Source organism: Pezoporus flaviventris, unplaced genomic scaffold, assembly GCF_033815535.1.
Source record: "Pezoporus flaviventris isolate CSIRO_AGI_PZ_B2104156 unplaced genomic scaffold, CSIRO_AGI_Pfla_v1 ptg000016l, whole genome shotgun sequence".
Classification (NCBI taxonomy): Eukaryota; Metazoa; Chordata; class Aves; order Psittaciformes; family Psittacidae; genus Pezoporus; species Pezoporus flaviventris.
This window is the reverse complement of record NW_026892564.1, coordinates 1,887,084-1,908,097: the sequence shown is the minus strand read 5'-3', so window position 1 is coordinate 1,908,097 and position 21,014 is coordinate 1,887,084. Positions and strand designations below refer to the sequence as shown.

The following is a 21,014-nucleotide window of genomic DNA, read 5'->3' as shown; positions in this document are numbered from 1 at the left end:
CTTGGTTGGATTTTCGTCTGCTATTTAATGCAAGTAAAGATATGAAACAGTCTGTTCTTCCATTTCTTGCATTTTTCAGTGGGTGATAAATATGTGGGTTGGTATATGCCCCTTAATTTATTGAGCTTAGTTTGGAATCCGAGGACAAATCTTAGCTGTTAAAACCTCTGCTGAAGTGAGATTTTGAAGTCAACAGAGCCATATCAGTTTAATCATGGACATTAATTTTCAGGAGTGACATTTGAATTTGTGTGGTAACTCATTCCAAAATGATTCATGGTCTTTTATTTAAGGAAAGAATTACAGAGTTCTAAATATCATTTGGTATCAAAATTGATTCTGTAATTAATTTTCTAGTAGCAAAGTCATCTCCTGTGTATTACCAGACTGCTAGTATTTCACCTGATGTTTGATAGATCTCTAGAGTTAACGTTTCTGAAGTGAATAGTTCTCTCTGATTACAGTGAGTTTTCAGTTCATCCCTGTTCTGTGTGGGGAGTAAACCGTAGGAGACTTGTAAATTCTCACACTGCCAGTAAAAAGAGTTGCTTTTAGTCTTCTGACTTCACCAGGTGTTCTTACTGGAAACTTCTGAGAATCTGGGGCTTCCTGAGCACAGGTATTTGCTTCCTAGGAATCACCAAGTCTCTTAGGTTGGAAGGAACTTCAGAGGAGGCCTCCATTCCAGCCCCCTACTCAAAGTAAGGTCAGCTCTGTGATCAGGCAGGTTTGCTCTGGGCTTTGTCCTGTTGGATCTTGAAACTTCCACAGGTGGAGACTGCACAACCTCTCATCTTAATTGTCCTCCTAGTGATGTATTTTAATCTCCTGTCCAGTAGAAATCTCCCCTGTTCCAGTTTGCATCATTACATACATCTAATCCTGCATGCAGCTTATTCCTGGGTCTGTTTCTCTGGTCCCTCTGAAATTGTCTCTTCTGTAGGCTGAACCAGCCCAGTTCTTTCAGCCTTTTCTCATGGGGCAGATGCTCTGGGCTCCAGCCATCATGGTGACCAGCCACTGAAATCCAGTTTATCAAGATCAGTGCTGTACAGAGGGTCCAAGAACTGAGTACAGTATCCTAGATAGAATTGAACATGTGCCAGGCAAAGGAGAATAATTGCTTTCCATGATCAATCTGGGTATTCTCCTCTTGATACAGCTCAGGGTGCTGTTAACCTTTGCTGCTGCATGGCTGTCCTATTCAGCCTACTGCCCTCTGGGACCTCCTCAGCTTGTACCATCACAGGGGGTTAGACCATTCCAGGTGCAGGACTTTGCATTTGTCCTTGTTGAATTTCTTGGGGTTCTTGATCCATTTCTGCGGCTTCTTTAGGTTCCTCTGAATGGCAGCCCTGCAGTCAAGCACATCAACTCATTTTGGTATAATTCAAACTTAACCCAGAAGCTTTCACTGTCTTCCTCCAGGTCATTAATAAAGATACTGAGCAAGACATGTCCCAGGGTAGGTTCTCTGAGGAACTCCACTTGTAACCAGTGACTAGATAGAGTACAAACCATTAACCAATAGCCTTTGAGCCTGATGATCCATCAATTTTTTTCAATGCATCCAGCAGTCCTACTGTCTAAACTGTTAACATCTCGAATACAAGGATGCTGTGGGAAATGGTGTCAAGAGCCTGGCTAAAGTCAGAGTAAATGACATCCGCTGTTCTCCCCTTCTCCACAAATTGAGTCATTTCATCACAGAAGGTGGTGAACCACTAAACCATGTCCCTAAGTGCTTACATCTACATATCTTTTAAATCCCTTAAATTGCTCAGGTGTGATTTATCCTTGGTGAATCCATTCTGGCTTTTCCTAGTCACTTTCTTCTTCTTGTGTCCAGAAATAGCCTCCAAGAGTATTTGCTCCATGATTTTTCCAGGGAAGAAGTGAGACTGACCAGTATGTAGTTTCTAGGTTATCTTTGGCTTTTTTGAGGATGAGTACAGTATTTGCCTTTATTCAGTTGTTTGAGACTTCCCCTGATCTCCACAACTTTAGAAATATGAGAGAATGGCGTTGCAGTGTCATCAGTCTCTCAGCATCTTTTTAAAGATCCCATCTGGTCCCCCTGACACTTCCATAAGCTGAGATTTCTTAAGAGATCCCTGGCTTAATCCTCTTCCACTACTGGTACTTTCTCTCTTGAACTCTGGGTTGAGGGGACCACAAAACCTTGCTGGTGAAGTCCAGAGCCTTGTCTGAATCCATTGTAAGTAAATCACCTGACCTATTAAGCAGCTGATGCACATTTTCATTGATTATTCTTTTATTGCTAAGGTGGTGGTAAAAGCTATTCTTGTTGCCCATAACATCCATAACAAAGTTTTAAGTTGACAAGCCGGTATTCTTTGTTCTGGAGACGGGAGACACAGGTGATAGCTCCACCTAGCGTGTGTCTCCCTAATTGTTACGCAACTCGTCCTTTCATAGCCACTGGGGATACATACATATTCCTGAGGCTACGTATGGATTACATAATTTTCCAGAAAGTTCTTCGCATGCGTACAAAATTGTGGTGGTGGTCTCTGAGTGTCGTTTACTTTTTCCAACAATCTTCATCACTTCTGGCAGCCTTTGAAGCACACGCAGTAGATGCTAATACCAGCTTAATTGGTTTGTTAACACCACAGACATAATAATCCTCCTGTCCTTCTACTTATCAGTTAGTTTAACTGCAGCCCATCCTGGACACCTGCCGTTCCCAGATACTCCTTATCCCTGTGTCCTGTTCTTCTAGACTGTTTTTCTTAAAACTATGTCAACTATAACAATTTATCTTGTACAAGAATTCTCAGTATGTTCTCTAGCTGTACTCTATTTTCTTTTTCTATGTATCATGCACCTCAGTAATTTTCCATTGTTACTGTTACAAAGCAATCAAAATTAACATTACTTAAAACTAATTCTAAAGGTTTATATATTCCATTTTGTGATTTTGTGCCCCCCTTGTCTCACTTGCCAGCTTCAAAACCGGGTGAACTTGAGCTTTCCTAACACCGTTCCTATGTGTCCAGGCAGTTCTTCCTTAGTTGTTTGTTTCTGTTTTCAACACAAAGCTGCCTGGTCTCCAGCTCTGTACTCTGCTGTTCACCTTCAGGATGCTGAACTCAGTTATTGCACAGTTATTGCAGTGAAGGCTGCTATTGATGATTACATCTCCAGTCAGTTCTTCCTAGTTTGTGAGTAGCAAATCCAGAAAAGCACCACCTTTCACTGACCCTGTAGGGTTAACAAAGCTTGGGGTCCCATCTCATTCACTTTTCCCCCAGAGCTCTGTAGTTCTGATGTGCACTAGGCAATGTCTTTAGTGTCTGCATAGATGTGCAACAATGGGTAGTGGTTCAAGGAATGGAAAATCATTGTCAGTCTCTGCAGTGTAATGGATTCCATGGATTCCACCCCCACCCCCCCCCCAAAAAAAAAAAAAAGGAAACCTGTTGTAACAGCATGGCTGTTTAGCAGATGTGTGTATTCATCTTTCACAGGAAGGAACCTCCAACTAGAGTCACCCATTGCTTCTTCTTGCTCTCTGGTAATGCTTTGTTCAAGCTCAGTTGACTTCAAAGCTTCCCTTAACACTTTACCAATTCTATAAACTTAAATCTGAGGATGGAGAAGGGGCATTTCTGCTGCTACAGGAAGTCACAAATTTCTAACCTCTCCATCTTGGCTCAAGCATTGCCTCTGACTGTCTCTCCTGTCTTGCACCATGAGGCTCAGGATCTTGCCTCTGCAAGGTCTCTGTGAAGACCCTGCTATGCAGTGCACAAATTAAAAAAACTCCTGGAAATAAAATCTGGGACCAGTTCATCTCCTCATTCCTTAGCCCTAATAAAGGCTCACTGCATGCACCAGTATTTAAGTTTGTTATGTTCTGATATAATAATAATCATTGATGCAGGTGGTTGAAGGGTGGTGAAGTTAAGAAACAAGAATGAGCTTCCAGAAGTTTTTTCCCCTAGAAAAAACATGTATGTATTGTTCTAGTGTTGACTAGTCTTGTGTCCTTTTGTATAGCTGCATCTGTTCATTCACTCTGATGCTCAAACCCTTAATTTTCACTTTTTGGCCAGCTGCAATATGATGAGGGCTCTGCAAGCTAAAAATGCTGCCCTTCCCTCTGAGGCACGCAGTGTAAAATAATCAGGAAGAAATCAAGACAGAAAGTAGGAGTGTGAATATGGTTGCTGCAGCTGGAATCATATGGAGATAAATCTGAAAATGAGATGCAAAATGAGTATAAATACCTTTCATGCCAATAACCAAACAGTATAGTGGAGTGAACTTAAAAGCAAAATGTAGGTTGACTCAGGAAATCCCTAGGTTTAGCTGTGCACATCAAGATTTTGAGGGACTATAGAATAGAACAGAGGGTAGAACTGAACAATTAAAAAAAGAAAGGTCTTCTAGAACAGTATGGAATTTTCTTTTGCTTTTCTTGGTTTAATATGAGCCTGAAAATGTTACCGGATAGGAAGATAGATGATCATGGAGATGAGTGACTCTTCAAGTACAAAGGAAGTTTAGACTGTAAATCATTTTAAGGATGGATTTCGCTGTGAAAGATGAAGCTTGGGAAGGCCCTACAGTGCTCTAACCCCATTAGTCACAGTGGAAGAGGTAAAGGGCTTGTTAAAAAAATAAATGCACATGGAAAAGGGGTGACAGAAGGGTGGAAGCAGCAGCTGCACCCTGGAGGGAATGGGCAAGCTAGAGAAATAGGTTGCAGAAGCGAGAAGGAAATTTTTGTTGTGACTGCCCACCGTCTGAATTCCCCTTCTTCTTTTCTGTATTAGCTCAACGTTGCATTGACCCTCCCTCTAGCAAGCAGAATGAGGGGAGGAGGCTTCCACACTTGTCAGTATTGGTTCTTCAGTCAGATGAGGAGGGTGCACTGATATGACACTAGTTATTTTACTAGTATGTGGGTCAAAATAAAATCTGGCAGCAAAGCTTTTCAGAGACTGGGTGAGTCCTTTGCTCTTCTGTGATCTGATTGTACAGCCCGCAAGGAACCTGGGGGAGTTTGTTTTCCTTACACTACTACACCATGCACTGCAGAAAAAAAAAATCCTAGTTCTGATGGAAATGAAAGCCTGACAGCTTCACTTTCACACTCCTTAATGGGAAAGAAGGCTCATTGTGTGTGCCAGTGCAGGAATTCTGTTACCTTCTGATCTAATAGAAGAGTAAGTTAACTTTCCCCCCCCCTAAAATGCTCACAATCTTTTTTTCTCTCCCATATCTAAAATAGACCTCCATGGTACTAAAGTTTCATAAATGGGTTTTACTGAAGTTCTGTGCCAGTAAATGGCAATTCCAGTATCTTTTTCCTGCTGCATGGAAAAAATAGTATCTTTAAATATGAAAGTTAATCAAGTCTTCTTTTATTCCAAGCGGCTGTTCTGGCAAGCTAATTAAAATAATTCAGATGACTGAAAAAGATTTTAATTGATTTAGGATTGCAGTTTAGAAAAAAATCTGTTTCTATGTGAAAAGAGTTTTTGGGGTTAAGCCAGCATCCTAGCATGCAAGACAGTTGAATTCAGCTGTTACTGTGTCATGGATGCGCTTCATAACTTTGAGAAATGCCTTCGCCTTTCTGCAAAATGTCAGTTTTAATGGTCCATTCTCATACCTTGGTTTTTTTGTGTGTGCATTTCATTGAAATAGGTTCTTGCACACTCAGAGGGTTCCTCTAGGTTTAAAATCTATCCTTGAGGCTGAGATTCTGGACTTTGTAAGCTGACCCATAGGGCTATTTCCCAAGGACCTAGTCTTACCTGAGCTCTTGCCCCCTGTCTCTCCATGCCTGACACTCCTTTGGGCCAGCACTGGTGCCCATGCAGCCACATGTTCATGTGATGAGGAGAATGGCTCAAATGAACATTTAGGTACACAGGTAGATGGACTTACAGGAAACTCTCTAGCCCTTAACTTGGTCCTTAACTCTAGTCCTTAATTCAGCTCACTGGAAAGCATTATACTAATAGAAGGGAAGGGGAAGTAAAGTTGTCTGGGATTGAACCTGTTTGGAGAGCAGGTGGTATCACCCTTTTGGCAGTATCTGCCATGGAGATTGACTTGAAGCAATTAGAGGATTGCAGAGCTGAGTTACTGCTTATTAGGGAGATACTTTGGCTTGTAGGGAGTTTGTGGCAGAGACCACCTCTCACCTGGCAAATGACCTTATTCTCACACATCAGGGCTTCCTTTCAGCAATCATCTTTTGTTCATCTGCAGTCAGGGTTATTTGGTTTGTTTTTTTCCTTCCACAAGATACAGAGATTTCCTGCGCAGTGTTTTCTTTCATGAGCTGCTTACGTGTGATTGCCACTTTACTTCCTCCAGCTTGGATGGAGAATTGTAGGTAGCATGTTGATTTTAAAGTTTACACAAGTACCTTTACAATCTCCCTGACATGAACTTTATACTGCTTTATCTAAATTTTATGTTGATGTAATACACAAGTCTCCACTTCCTTTAGTGTAAAGTCGGAAACCAGAAAGTAGAGGATGAAGCTCAGCATTTTTTTGACATAAGCACATACAAATGTCTGTGTGCTTGAAGTGGCTCCTTTCTTCAGCATATTTGCATGCCTTTAAAAATGATTACTGAGTGTATCTGTAGCCTTTCGTGGTAGGTTCAGTGAGGTGATGAGTTCTTCATTGAGAAGAACTAGCAATTCAGAACCCAAGGGCTATATTCAAAAAAAGAAAAATTCCATCGCAAAGTAACTTGCTGCTGTTAGGCCAAGTCTGTGTCCCACTGAGGTCAGTGGTTTAGCTGCAGTAGACGTGATCTTTATCACAGATGTGACCAGTTGCCATGTATTAAAAAAAAAGAAGTCATTTCATGTGCCATTTCCAATGATACGTTGCTCTGAAACTGTGTCAGAGTTAAAATGATACCCTAAGTGTTGTGTAAAGCTGAGTTCTCTGCGAATCTTTCAGGGGATTCTTTTTCTTAATGTTTTGCAGTATACATAGATGATTTTGTGATGGTTTTTTCTTATATCTGATTTTCAGGAGGCACGATCAATCAAGAAGTTACCTACCTTGATTCACTCTGGTTTAGTGGCTGTTTATGGCACGGTTGTTTTGAATCAGATAGTTCTCTTTTTGGGAACAGATGATGGACAGTTACTGAAGGTAAGATGATTGTGGTGGTTCTCCATTTCTCTGTCGACTGCTGCTGTGTTCAAGTGGGTAAATGTTTCCTGGTTTAGGCACTGTATTATAAACAGATACAGTCCCCTGAATCTCTATTTCTTTCTTGTTCGTTTGTGAAGTAACTGTTATGTTGTTACTTGGAGAGCAAACTTAACTTTCAGAATCAATTATGTACCCTGCTTCAATTTCATTGAAACATTTCATTCAACTGCTAGTACCCACAGTGTCAATTTATGGACTGTCTTTTGTTTCCTTCCTTATTTTGATTTTCCAGGAGAAATATTAAATATTGTTAGATTTTTGGAAGCGTATTTGTTTGTTAGCCTATCTGTATGATGTGAATAGCTGTCTGTTAGGGAGAAAAGTCTTTGCTTCTGAGTAGTTGACATATTCTAGCTTAAATCAATCACCTGGAAGTGAAAGTCATCTTATCTCATTATTAAACTTTTCAGCTATCCCGTAGAATGTCTTTTATGCTTGAATTTTTTACTGGGTTTTGCAAGAATGTGCATTTCCTGTCTACACTGCAAAGGGTGACTCTAATTTTTGGTTTTAATAAGCAGACACTTGGAGAAGAATATAGTAGAGAGCTTGAAAAGCTTTTGCCCACTTGATTTCATTGTGCTTTTAGTAATGAAAAACGGATAAGAGAAGGCTGCATGGAGACCTCATAGCAGCCTTCCAGTATCTGAAGGGGGCCTACAGGGATGCTAGGGAGGGACTCTTCATTAGGGACTGTAGTGACAGGACAAGGGGTAATGGGTTCAAACTTAAACAGGGGAAGTTTAGATTGGATATAAGAAGGAAATTCTTTCCTGTTAGGGTGGTGAGGCACTGGAATAGGTTGCCCAGGGAGGCTGTGAATGCTCCATCCCTGGCAGTATTCAAGACCAGGTTGGACAGAGCCTTGGGTGAGATGGTTTAGTGTGAGGTGTCCCTGCCCATGGCAGGGGGGTTGGAACCAGATGATCTTAAGGTCCTTTCCGACCCTAACTATTCTATGATTCTGTGATTCTATTCTAAATGGAAGTCTTCCATGTCTCCTTAACACCGTAGAGGTCATGAACATATCTCCCTTTTTTAGTTGTGTTTATGGAAAACCTTCTATCAATGTTGGTATGCTTCTTATATTGCAAAATAAATTTTCTGAGTCTCTGGTTCTCTTGAATTCTATGTGAACAGTGGCAGAAACCTGTGGAGTTGGGCAAGGTAAGAAAAAGAAATACCGTCTCAGATGTATACTCACAGAAGCCACAAAGAACATTCTGTCCTGGAGACAGTTGTCAGTAACGTGCATAAGTTCCTCTTTACATTATGGGTCTCTGGATGTTAATTTATTTCATGAAGGCTAATACTTTCTCCATTTGTAGGACTATGTAGCACATTATGACTGGGATATAGGCATATCTTCTGCATTGAGTTTCCGCATCAATCAGGAACATACTCAGTGGAAGTGATATTTCATATACTAAACCAGTGCCAGATTCAGTGCAAAATGTGTCTAGCATGGATTTGGTTAAAAATCTGTTGTGGAGGTCTTTTCCTCCATCTTTCTGCAGCGTGAAAGCCAATGCAGTAGGTGAATTGAATCAGGGCACAGGAAATCACCTCAGAAGCTTTGATGTAGCTGAAATTATGCTTTTATTTAAAATGCTAACTGATCAGTAAAAGGACTTTTGAATAATTCAATTTTATGTGTTTCAGGCTATTCTTAATGAGGATATGGAATCTAATTGCCCAGAGATTTTATATGAAATTAAGGAAGAAACCTCCGTTTTCCCCAAACTTCGACTTGATCCAGTAGATAACAACTACATCTATCTGTCCTCTGCCAATAAGGTAAGTACAGTATTAAATTAAATAATAAATTCAAGCTAACTGCTGCTTTAAGGATTTCTGTCACTTTATGAGTGAAGCATCAGTTTGGGTCAGAGTTATACCTTAAAATACTCAAACTACAGTTTCTAACTTTACATCTACTTTATGTTATCTAAGTTTGGGCTGCACTTCTGTAGAGCTCAGGATAGCTGAATAGGTGTATTATGCTGTCCACTGATCCAGAAACACCCTTAATTCATGCTTAATACGTCATTCTGTTGAGAGAGTCCTTGTTTCTCTTTTTTCCTGGAGGCATCATGCAGAATCAAGCTAGGAGTAAGCAACAAAACTTGTAGACTCTTTGGAGACAGAGTTCCTCTGAATTAGTAATCCAGGTATTGGCAGGTCAGGGTATGCTAGTTCTTAAGGGGGAGAAATCTCTTAATTTGAGATGGGATTAGTTCTTTAGTTTAGAAGTTTTAGTTCTGTTGAAATCGATGATAAAATTCCTATCATCTTCAGTTAGGCCTAGATTTTAAAACAAAACAAAACCACAATCAGAAGTGATTAATGTCTATGCAAAGTGAGGCGAAAGAGTTCAGCAGTCACTGGAGCTACTGCATGTGAGCAAGCATCTCAGAGCTGCATGTTAAGCAGAGAGCTTCTCGCAGGAGCTGGTGCAGTTGTTGCTGCCTGTCCTGCATCAGGGCTACTGAGCATCAACTCAGCATATTCCTTTGTCTCACCAGCAGTGGGGAAGATGGCAGTGAAAACGTAGGGTTTGTCTGTCCATCTTAGCTGGACAGGATTTTACCCAGCACTTGGTTACTTTCGTTTACAGTTAAATCCCTTTTCCGCTAGTGAACATAGCATTTTAACATGCTGTATGAGTGGGTAAGTTGGTAGGAGAACTCCTGACTGAAATAACCTGTTCATCAAAAATGCATAAGGGATCAAAATTTCAGTCAAAAGTGTATGTAGATATTCAAAGTAACGACTTTCATTTTCTATAGCTTTGGTAAAGGAGTTACAGAGGAACAACAGCTTTTAGGAATAAATGCCTCTCTGATCATCTCTTGGAGCTTACATAAGGCTTCTACACTGTCTTTGTTAACTTTCTAGTAGTCTATGATGTTGGCTGGTTTCTGAACTGGTCATCTCACATGCCTTCAGATAAATTGAATTTTACAAGATACAGCTGAAAACCCCAGTAAATATAGTTTTGCAGAAAGCCATGTATCCTCGTTGCTTTTTCAAACAGTAGGAACTTTTAATTCTTATAAGTTTGTAAAAAAAAAGGTTTGAATAAGGACTATTTTTCTAAGATTATTGATTAACATTGTGATTAATAACAGTATTTGTATTCAATATTTGTAATCAGCTTTCTCTTTTTCTTTTTCCTTTCCTTTTCTGAAAATGGCTGGCTAGGATATTCAAGCTGAATGTACAAGTATAGCTACATACAATATAGCTGCAATTATCTACATTTATTTATTGAAATGGCATTTTCATGCATGCTAAGTAGTTGCATGTATTTGTTCTAGTGTGCACATGCAGGAACCTGACATGGTGATGCAAACACAGATGCATTTTGTTTTGTGCATGCATTTTTGGATGCACCTTCATCAGTCATTTAATAATCTCAGTTTTGGTGAGAGGAAAATGGTGTTCTGCTAAGCAAAGCATCATTTGTAAAATATACCTCTTTTCTATTGTTATCTATAATTCACTATGCTAATCAGTCTTTCTTGCATTAATCTGTCCATGCTGGCCTTTGAGTAATAGAACCAAATTGTCATTATCAGAAGTGTTTCATCATCTGATGGCAAAATACAGCGTGTGTAAAATAGGCTGCATATTTCTATCCAAAGGTCTTCTGACAGAGGGGAGTCCATAGGGAAACTTCCCCAGCGGGATTGTGCTTGGTTGCTGTCAGATTTTTAATGGTAACCCTCAATTTCCTGCTTTATGGAGGCTATTTTAATTCAGTGTGTTATTGCGTTCTTTGGTTTTAGGTGAGAAGAATACCAGTTGCAAATTGCAGTAGATACATTTCCGAGCAAGAATGCTTATCTGTAAAGGATCCGTACTGTGGGTGGTGTTCTTTGACTCAAAGGTATTATTTTTTGTATTTTAGACTTTCATGTAAGAGGAATAAACTATCAGTCAGTGTACATTTTGGCTGCCTTGGGGCTATTCAGCATCAGAATTATATATCTAGTGAATTTTTATGGAATCAGTTACAGCCATAAATGTAAGACAATTTATTGTCATGTGAAAGGGAGCTCTGCACCTTTTAAAGACCATGTTAACCCTCAGATTTTTGAGACCTAATCATGGAATATATGTTGGGCTAAGAAGAAGAAATTACTTTGTTTATAGAACAGCTGGTTTTGCTTTCCAGGTTGATAGATACAATCCTGTACTCATGCTTGAAGTATCATAGCTGGGAGCAACTTGCATGGGTGAATGGGGAAAGAGTGCTCAGTTATCTTAAGTATTCATAGTTCCTTGCTTTGGAATCACCGTCTTTGGTTTAGGCCAGAGGAGAATTTCTTTCTAAGTGTTTAATCCCCACATTTGAGTCATTAGTTTTGCCACTTTCTTTGAAGCAGGTTTGAAAGCTGTTGCATGTCTTTGGCCGGGACTGAAGAAATTCCTGGGTCATCAAGCCTCGTCTTGCAGTTGCAAGCAACCACATTATGTCAACTTATTCATAAACTAATCCTAAATTTAGATATGCTTTTTGTCCTTCCTGACCTGGTTGTGTGGCTGCGAGTCTCATTTTCCTGCTGGTTAAAATCTCTCTTTTTCATTATGTGTAAGTTCATGGACAGGTTATACTCATTTGTTCTGGTGCTCACATTGCCTGGGCTTAAATATGTGATCCCCCCTCCCTCACACCTCCTCAGTGTTATTGCAGAAGCAGTCTCTTTTTTTCAATTCTCTTCTGATGTGCTGGAGCAGCTAACGTCGCTAGTATCTTTTCACATAAGATTCTCTTTTCTTAACTCCGCTTCAGTAGCCCTTCTGTGGAGTTTATGCAACCTTTTAAGATAAAGATGGCCAGAACTAATTATCGTAGTATTCCAGAAGAAATATCAGCTGTACCCTGCTCAAAGGTGTTTAATCAGTCTGTCCAGAAGGCACCTTACTTAGTGTGTCCTTGGATTACAAACGTCTTTTTCATGACAGCATCACATTGATGGGCCACAGTCACCCATCATCAAATAATGCCCCAGGTCATTCTCTTTCTTTGTTTTCTTTCCATCTGATGAGTTTCCACTCTATAACACATACGGGTTGTGAGATTTTTATTGCTCTAGGTGCATGTTCTTGTACTTTATACTTTGATATGTCATCCCATTTCAAGGTTATTCAAGTTTTTCTGTGATTTTCATCTTCCTCTGCATGGTAATGTTCCCAATTTTGTATCATCAGCAGACGTCGACAGTGTAAACTTTCTTTAATGTCAGCTTATCAGTGATTAAAACATTAAACAAAAGTGGTTGTAAGATTGATTTTTGAGGAAATCCACTAGTAGCCTTCTTTTAGAAAGTTAATATGACCCATTTTGGAAGTGTTCAGGGCCAGGTTGAATGGGGCTTTGAGCAACCTGGTCTAGTGGAAGGTGTCCCTGCCCATGGCAGGGGGCTTGGAACTATATGTTTTTTAAAGTCCCTTCCAACCCAAACCATTCTATGATTCTATGATTTTGGTTTGTTTTGGTGTTAATGTGGTTTTGCTTATTTTTTTTGCGTTTGCAAAATTAGTTACTAGAAGAGAGTATACTGTAATGTCTTTTCTTCAAACTCTTTTTTTGCTACGTTGTTAGAAACTGTATATGTTACAGTGCTAACTTTTTTAGTTACCTCATAAAGAGTTGTGAATAACAGTTATTAGTCAGTAAATCCCCTGTTATGAGGGGAATCACCAAAAGTTTCCATCTGGTTGAAACAGAAACAATTTATTCTTTTGAAAAAAAAAAATTAATATGAATCTTGTTCAACACCCACGTAATTTTTCACTCTGAAGTACTTGGCATCATTAAATATTTGGTTTTGTGAACAGAGAGCACTGAGTGAAGCTTTAGAAAAATAAAACATGGTTTTAGACTATGTTTTAATTCAATACATCCATCCATGTCCACTAAAACAATATATTCCGCAATAATTTTGAGATCAATGATATGTTTTGAACTTTAATGGGAAATAAATTTTATATTAAATATGCACTCCATTTTTTAAATACAACTTCCCAGAAGTGCTTGATTTTAAAGACTGTGTCAATACAAATCCAGTATTTTGATAAAAAAAAATCTACACATCTTACTGCAAGTGAAAACAATATGAAACAAAATGTTTCTACTGTTCCTATTTCTACTCTTTCTTCCATAGGGACAAATATATAAATTCTTTTTTTCACTTACAATCATTCAAAACAATTATTCATAGCATTTCATAGCATAGATTCCTCTCAATGTTTATAGATTTTCTCTAGATGAATCAGATTTACCTAAAGTATGCTGAGGTTATTCCAATACAAAGCACTAATGCTTTACATTTATTTTCCATATGGAAATAACATGATATGCCTCATTTATCTGCTATGACCAGACCCACTTTTGAATTTAGTCAGTGTGCATGGCATCTGTGGACTTCATTCAGGGGCTGGCACCCTGAAAAAGGAAGCCAAATCTTTTCCTGAAGCTGTATTCTCGCTCCATGAGGAAATCAGTATGCTTTAGCAAGGCAGACAGGGCAAACTCAATAGGCAATGTAGTTAATACAAGATTAGCGAAGCAGAGACTTAAGTAAATATGAATGAACCGGTATGCATAGGTATTGTGTTATCAAAATAAAAGGAACTCGATCCCAATTGTGAAGAGGAATCCTTAGCTGTATAAAGAACTAGCTTTCTGTAAAAGATTAAAAAGCATCTTGACTCTGCTTTTCACTGTATGCATATCTATGTATGTCTGAAATCTGATCATAGGATTTCATACCTTCATACTTCTGTAGGTTCTGGTCCAGTCCAGCTTTTCAGGAAAGCCAGACATAGCAGTTGTCTGAGTCTGTATGTTAATTTTCAGAACCATGTGGTTCTCAAATAATATTTATCTGTTATATTCATTCCAGTGTGCTTGCAAACAGTGTCAGTTGTCTAAAAATAGGGAAATAATAAAATAATCTCATCTTTTGGTGAGTGGAATTCATATTATTCTTGGCCTGTGCAAAGTTATTGCAAGAATTTATACTGAGGGGCATCAGATACTCTACTACTCCCTTTGTGACTGCTTCCTATGAAATGGTTGTTCTCCAGAGCACATTGTTTGATTGTTAAAGGTCAGCTTTTAGAGCAACAAAAGGCACATTTTTCCTGGTATGAAGACAAGCATGACCCTGCATCCTGGGTGGCAGTACTTTTTTTGCCATATACTCTTAGATTATTCATTGTAGACTGAGGGAAACAAGTTCATTTCCCTCAGGCAGTCTAAGGCAGCAAATAACTTTGTCCTAGGACAGTTTTACATATATAGCTTCATGCATAGTTTTCTTTTTTAATATTTTAGTATTGGTGTCATTGAAATGCATACACTTGTTTAGTTCCAAAGATTTTAAGTGTGTTGCCTTGCATCCTAAATATCACCATTTTCAGCCTGTCAGAAACTGTAGGATGTCTTATGTGTCATTGCCAGTGAGAGTTACCTATCTGTACATATCCAAGCATCTGGTTTCTGCACAGCTGTTGACTACAGATCCCATCTTCTGTGGTTCTTAAACTGTAGTGTTGATGGACCTTTGTGATCTCAGTAACGTGAAGAGAGATAAGAGACTGAAATTCATCCTACTTGAGACAGTTCGAAATATGCAAGGCATAGTCTCAGTTTCTTACAGTATAGTTATGATCTGAATGTGTTCAGATGCAAAGCCCTGCCAGGTTCTTGTGCAGCAGGAACTCAGTTTCCTGAGTAAGACCACAAAGGAAGTGACCTTGTGCTTAACTGCATTCCAGTTGCCAACATCGTGGTCTACGGAGAAGATGGCTTTATGGTTTCTATAGTTTGTGGGGTTGTTTCAGACATTTTGGAAAGAGGTAGATATTTTTCTTGGAAGTCATTCATGTATTGTTCCTTCTGGAGAGAAAACTCATTGTTTGTGAAATTCCTTTATACAGCGAGCTCCTCATAAAAAAGGCCCATGCTTTGCAAGTGTGTTCTCATTTCTGTTTTTGAATGAAGGAATAGTTCATTAAGGTGCATGTTACTGATCACATGACAGAAGCTATACGTTCTTCTGCATTTGGTAGAAAAGTAGTAGTATTAAAACAATATTAAATGTTACATTTATAATTATTCAAGCTTAGTATTTAAAATAGTAAGATACATGCAATTAGCACTTGTCTTTAGTTGCTAGCTATATGAAGCTACTTGGAGTTAATCTATGGATTCTTCATTACCTGTACACAGTTAGTGAACACAGCAGACAGTATTTTAAGGATTCACCTTTCAAACTCAGTGATTTCAGAATTTGTATGCCTGTGTTCTCTTTTGCTTATCATGTTATTAATATATGTCGTCTTTATATTACTTGTGTATCGCAGTGTTTCCTCATTCTTCCTTAATTTTCTGTTGTGTAGTTTCTGTTTCCTACAATTTGGCATCTATAACATTATTTACTTTGTGCCATCCTACTTCTGAAATGGATTTTATTCTTGAAGACAGAGAAATCTATTTTGAACTGCCATTTCAAATTCGGTGTTTTGTAACCAAGTGCACTGACATAAAAGGGAGAGATTACCATTCAGTTCAGTGGGCGACAGAGTGGATTAGGAAGGGGGATGCATCTCATCAACTATGCACATTCATAGCGTAGCTCTGCATCTGAGCTTCACCCCCATCTCCTCTCATACTCATTGGAGAGAAAAAGCAGCTTCTATAGTATGATTCATTTCATTTTGAATGAATGTCTAAAACAGGAGATGTGAATTGCACCCTGAAAGAGCATATTTCTTCCCACTGACTATAGAGGGAACTGGGGTGGATCAGATCTAGAGCTGTACAATGGAGCAGTCAAGTTGGGGTTTATGAATTCCATCCCAGGCTATGAAGCCCACAGTTGCTGGCCAGGCATCTAATATTTGTTTGATTCCCATTGACTTAATGAGGACCCTAAAGCATATATCAATGCATTGTAATTTATTTTGATAAGCAGATTTTACTGATTGTTTTCCTGAAGCTTTTTGTACTTACAACCATATTCCTGTAAAAAATCAATAGTGTTTGTGTAAAAAAATCAATAGTGTTTGTGTTAAAAAATCTATATTGTTAAATAAGTTACGGTATTTGAAGTCAAAGGCATGATAAGGATGAAAATTACATATAATACATATAATATGTATAATATACATATATATGTATATCTGAATATATACATGTATACATATACATATATGTATATATACATATATACATATAATACATAGAAAGAGGAAAATTACATATAATTTTATGTATACTTTTAGGTGCACATTGAAAGAAAATTGTACACATTCAAACAGCATAAAGGGTTGGTATAACATTTCACATGCACATGATAAAGATCTGAAAATCCACCTGAGTTTCCCTGCCAGAAATCAGGTATGTACACCCAGTTTTATGCATGTTTGTTTATTGTGACTTAAAATATGTCATTTTGTCATGTATTGCAGCTTCCCTTCTTTTGTCACCATGTTCCATGTATTAGTCTCTCTTGTCTGGACAATTGGCTAATGTATTGGAAATCCCAATAAGTTGAATGTGTCCATCAGATAGATGTCTTCTTCCTCTTGTATAAAACCTATCCTGAAGCTATACTTCATAATGTTAAGTCAAAAATTCACCCTGCTGACAAAGGCAACATTTTCATTATATCACTTGTCAGCTATTTTAATATTTCCAGTGACAATATATCAAATGCATTATGTAAGTTTTGAGCTTCGTAACAAGTTACAAAGCATTCACTGGGACACATATGCTAACACAAATGCGTCTTTAAGTGCTCAGTATTAGTATTTACTCAGTATCTGTTCACAGCGCACACAGCCTTGAGTATTTGATTATCAAGTATTGTGACTAGCCACTTAATCTGCATGCTATTGTTTCTGGTTTCCTGATTGAATGCACTAATGTGATCATATTTGTAAAGCGCTCTCAGCCAGAAACAAAGGATAATTCATTACAAGTCAAATTCTTTTTCATAATTAAGTGCAGTTTGGTTATGGATGCAAACGTTGTCTCTCTGTGAGGATTTGTATATTCTGGCTCAAATATTTCTAAAGGACTATAGCAGTATATAATGCTGTTATATATAATGCTGTTGTAATGCTGTTATATAAAGCTGTTACAGCAAAATTCTTGGTTTAAAATCCCAAATTGTTCCAGATTGCTCCCCTAGCATACCTTACAGATCCATTTGATTTCTGGAAGTAAGCAATGCTGTTCCTTTCAGGACTCTTTGGGTATTGCTTCTTCAGCTGGGAGAGGCCCTCTCCTTTGAGAAGCTACCTAGTGAACTGTCTGCTTCCACCACAAGCATTTTCATTTTGTGCACTTCCTGATTTGTATTTTGCTGTAAAGACAAGGTGAGAACTTAGCAAACATTACAAGAAATGTTGTATTCTTTTTTTTATTGTTTTATAGGTTGCTATGTCTGCAAGTATAAGCAAAATCCTTACTTCCTGTATGATAAAGATTATAACACCTGCTGAAATATTTTATGAAAATGTCGTACTGAAAAACTCATCCTGTTTCTGCAATCTGACCACTCTGGTGATAACTGATAATGGTATGTTTTACTAGTATGTGTATTTAATGCTTATTCACTGTCCTTTATTACTGAGAAGAACTGAACATAAATACAGGCCTAATCGTGAGAGTAGGTAATGCTTTTTATTAAATGTCACTGAAAAAAAATGTTTTGTCAAGTGATTTGAGTAAACTCACACTATTCTTGATAAAGATTTGATAATATGCAGTTCTTCCTAGGAGTAATAAAACGTGTTAACCTATGGTTAGAAGCAGCTTCTTCAGTTCAGCCTATAGCAGTGCAGTGAGTGCATTAAGAGTATATTTACATGGGGCCATTAATCAGTGTCCAAGGAAACTTTAAATAGCTGCAATGTCAATCAAGCAGGCTGGAGCTGTGTAAGCAGCACGGTCCAGTGCTCTGCCTTGACAGATTAACCCGTCTTAAAACCCTTCTCTCATCTTCCAACAGAATTTGGTTTTGCAAGAAACCGTACTAGCATATGTAAGAGGAAAGTCTGAGTATGAATGCCTGTACAATAAATAATCTTAGCATTCAATTAACTGTTTCAACCTAACTTAGACACTATGAGAAAGTGATTGTCTCATGTAGAGGATTAGCAGAGAAATTGAGGGGCAGTTTGACTAGTACATCTTTTTGGCTAATTTCATTCATTGTTCTGACCTACTGGTTGAATCAACTTGCAATATGTCTTGTACTGCTTTGTTCACCAGTAATTCTCAGAAAGTAGAGATCTGAGCCATTTTTCTTGGACACATGCTGCATGTGGTCTGTTTTGTGCATCTTATGGGCAACTACAAGTTTTAGAATGAGGTGATAAATTACTGAATGCCTAAACATTTGAGTTGTTCTCTAGGCTTTGGTTTTACAGATCAGATGATAAGCCTTACAGTATAATCTTACTTGACTAATAGGAGTAAAACATCCCCCTTGCATTGCTTCAAGGGTCTATATAGAAGCACAGTGCTTTTATAATACAGGTTGACCTTGTTAATTTTTTTATTTGTTTATATTGGAATAGAAAAGAGAGTTTTAATCTAAACTGAGGGACAGAGATAGCAAGCCCAAGGATACCGTGTGCTCTTAAGTGACTTGAAGAGGAATCAGAGAATTCAGATAAATGCCTGCCTTTATCTTTTCCTAGATAATACACCCAAAAAGACATGTAATACTCTGCATGGATCTGATTCTCTTATAATACCTTTGTGTAGTAGGAGTAATGGCAGGCTTAAAATGACCTATTGTTCTGAAGAGCTTAGTGCTGCAAAGAGCTTTGTTTCTCAGGGACCCTTGCCCCTGAAGGAGGTTCCTTGGAATACTGGGAATATTGGGATCTCAGGAGCTCAACCTATGGCCTTTGTATGGGAAAAGCCTCTCTGGCATCATGCAAGGGTTGTGTCAAGTTCCTGTCCAATATTAATTTGTGAATCAAGAAAAGATTGTCACTAGCAGGTGACAGGGTGATATGATCCGTAAGTATCCTGGTCTATTAAGCTGTCTTTAGTAAACACTGCTAGTAGATTTTTAAGAGGGACAAATGCATTAGAGAAGAAAAAAAAAATGTCCTTTATTGACTCAGCCCATGAAGACCTGTTTTCTTAGAATTATGTAGTACATTGCTTTGGTTCTCTGTCTTCCCAGATTAAGGCTTTGTCTTCCTCCATTAGCAGGTTTTAGGAGTATAGTGTTACAGAAGCCAGCTTGCTTTGCCTGTGCATTGTGCCAAAGATGAGCCCTTTGACGGTCTTAACCAGAAGGCTGTGGGTTTAGCTTGTGCCTCCCACTATTATTGCCACTCGTGCGCTCTTATGAGCTGAGATATATTAGTGGATAATGCAAGTGTGGAAATTGTGTTAACTCTTTATGGTACCTTATGTAAAGTGACCTCAGTTTCACAAGAAGGTGCCCTTTCAAAACTCCTTCAGATATCATTTCTGGAAAAAATAAACAACCACTTTGAAATACCTTCTACACAATGCAGTCTGGTGCATTTGAAAGGTCAGCCCAGGCCCTAGAGAAAATAATAGGTTCCATTAATTGCAGCTCAGGCAAAATCGGGAAGCCATTTTTGACAGCATTGTTTTTAAAATATTTGTACAAACTTAAAAGGATTTGTACAAATGTAAAAGAGAAAGCAAGCTCTGCCAGAAGTAGATCAATTCCTAACTTTTACTTACTACTCCTAGAATCATACTATTTTTCAGTAGCTCATGGCTTGAGACCCTTCTTGTATAATGATGTAGGCAAGTGATTTAGGCAATTAGATGCTTGGTGAAGGATTTTATTATGTCTATGTGTGCTCATCCACATCTTCACGCATTAAGCACCTTTAAAAATCAGACTCTTTGATATCCATAAAGGTGTTTAGGCATACAAACAGTCCCAATGGCTGTTTCTAACACATCGAGCAGGTGACCTCTGCAGTGAGCACCTGAGTGCCATGATGACATGTAGAGCAAGGAGATACATTTTATTTAACAGTGTATATGTAGCCAAAGCTGGCTTTCATCTGAACAAGCCAGCCTGTCATGAAGACAAAGCTTTCTCTACCTTTGCAAGGTAGGTATACTTTAAATCTGTGTAACTTTCACAGATTAAAAAAGCTATCTACTTCCTAGCATAGAGAAGCCAGAAAAGTCTGCACACATGGGTTTCATTTGATCTCAGACAGTCATTCATTTCACAGACGTACACATCTGCAGGCACACAGATGAAAGGGAACATGGTTTAAGTGGTACATATCTAACTCTACTTTTCGATGTGGTATTCTGCTCATAGGAGAAGATACTCTTTCATTCCACAGCTGCCAGTGAATTGTCGGTATAGTAATTGCTAGCTGAAATAATGGCAAATTGACTCATGCTATCATAAAAGATTTAAATAGGATGAAAATTGCTATGGCATAGATTACAAAAGAAGACTTTGAAACCAAGTCTCAGACTGAAAGAGAAGTGCAGTATGTTGGGGTCTCTCACATTGAAACAGTCTGTTGTGTTAGAGGGCTAGAATTTGGGGTCTAGCTGTGCCACAGTATACCACTGTGTGCTCTTTGGGAGATGATCTTATATCCTGGCTTCGTGGTAGCATTTCCTTATCTGTATCCTTACAATAACGTTGTTTTTGTATGTCATGCAGTGGTAGCGTCAAGCTTAATTAGTGAGAGTGTATGAAGTCTTGGAATAACTCAGCTGAAGGGGGTGCTATGGGA

General features: G+C 38.5%; 1 protein-coding gene across 1 annotated transcript in view; it reads left to right on the top strand.

The window, feature by feature from the left end:
- PLXNC1 (plexin C1) overlaps positions 1–21,014 on the top strand; it is a 71,668-nt gene that overhangs the window by 5,162 nt on the left and 45,492 nt on the right. The window contains exons 2-6 of the mRNA XM_061454600.1: positions 7,038–7,160; positions 8,886–9,020; positions 11,015–11,115; positions 16,524–16,638; positions 17,680–17,824. Of these exons, the coding sequence (XP_061310584.1) occupies positions 7,038–7,160; positions 8,886–9,020; positions 11,015–11,115; positions 16,524–16,638; positions 17,680–17,824 (619 nt within the window). The remainder of the gene's footprint in view (positions 1–7,037; positions 7,161–8,885; positions 9,021–11,014; positions 11,116–16,523; positions 16,639–17,679; positions 17,825–21,014) is intronic.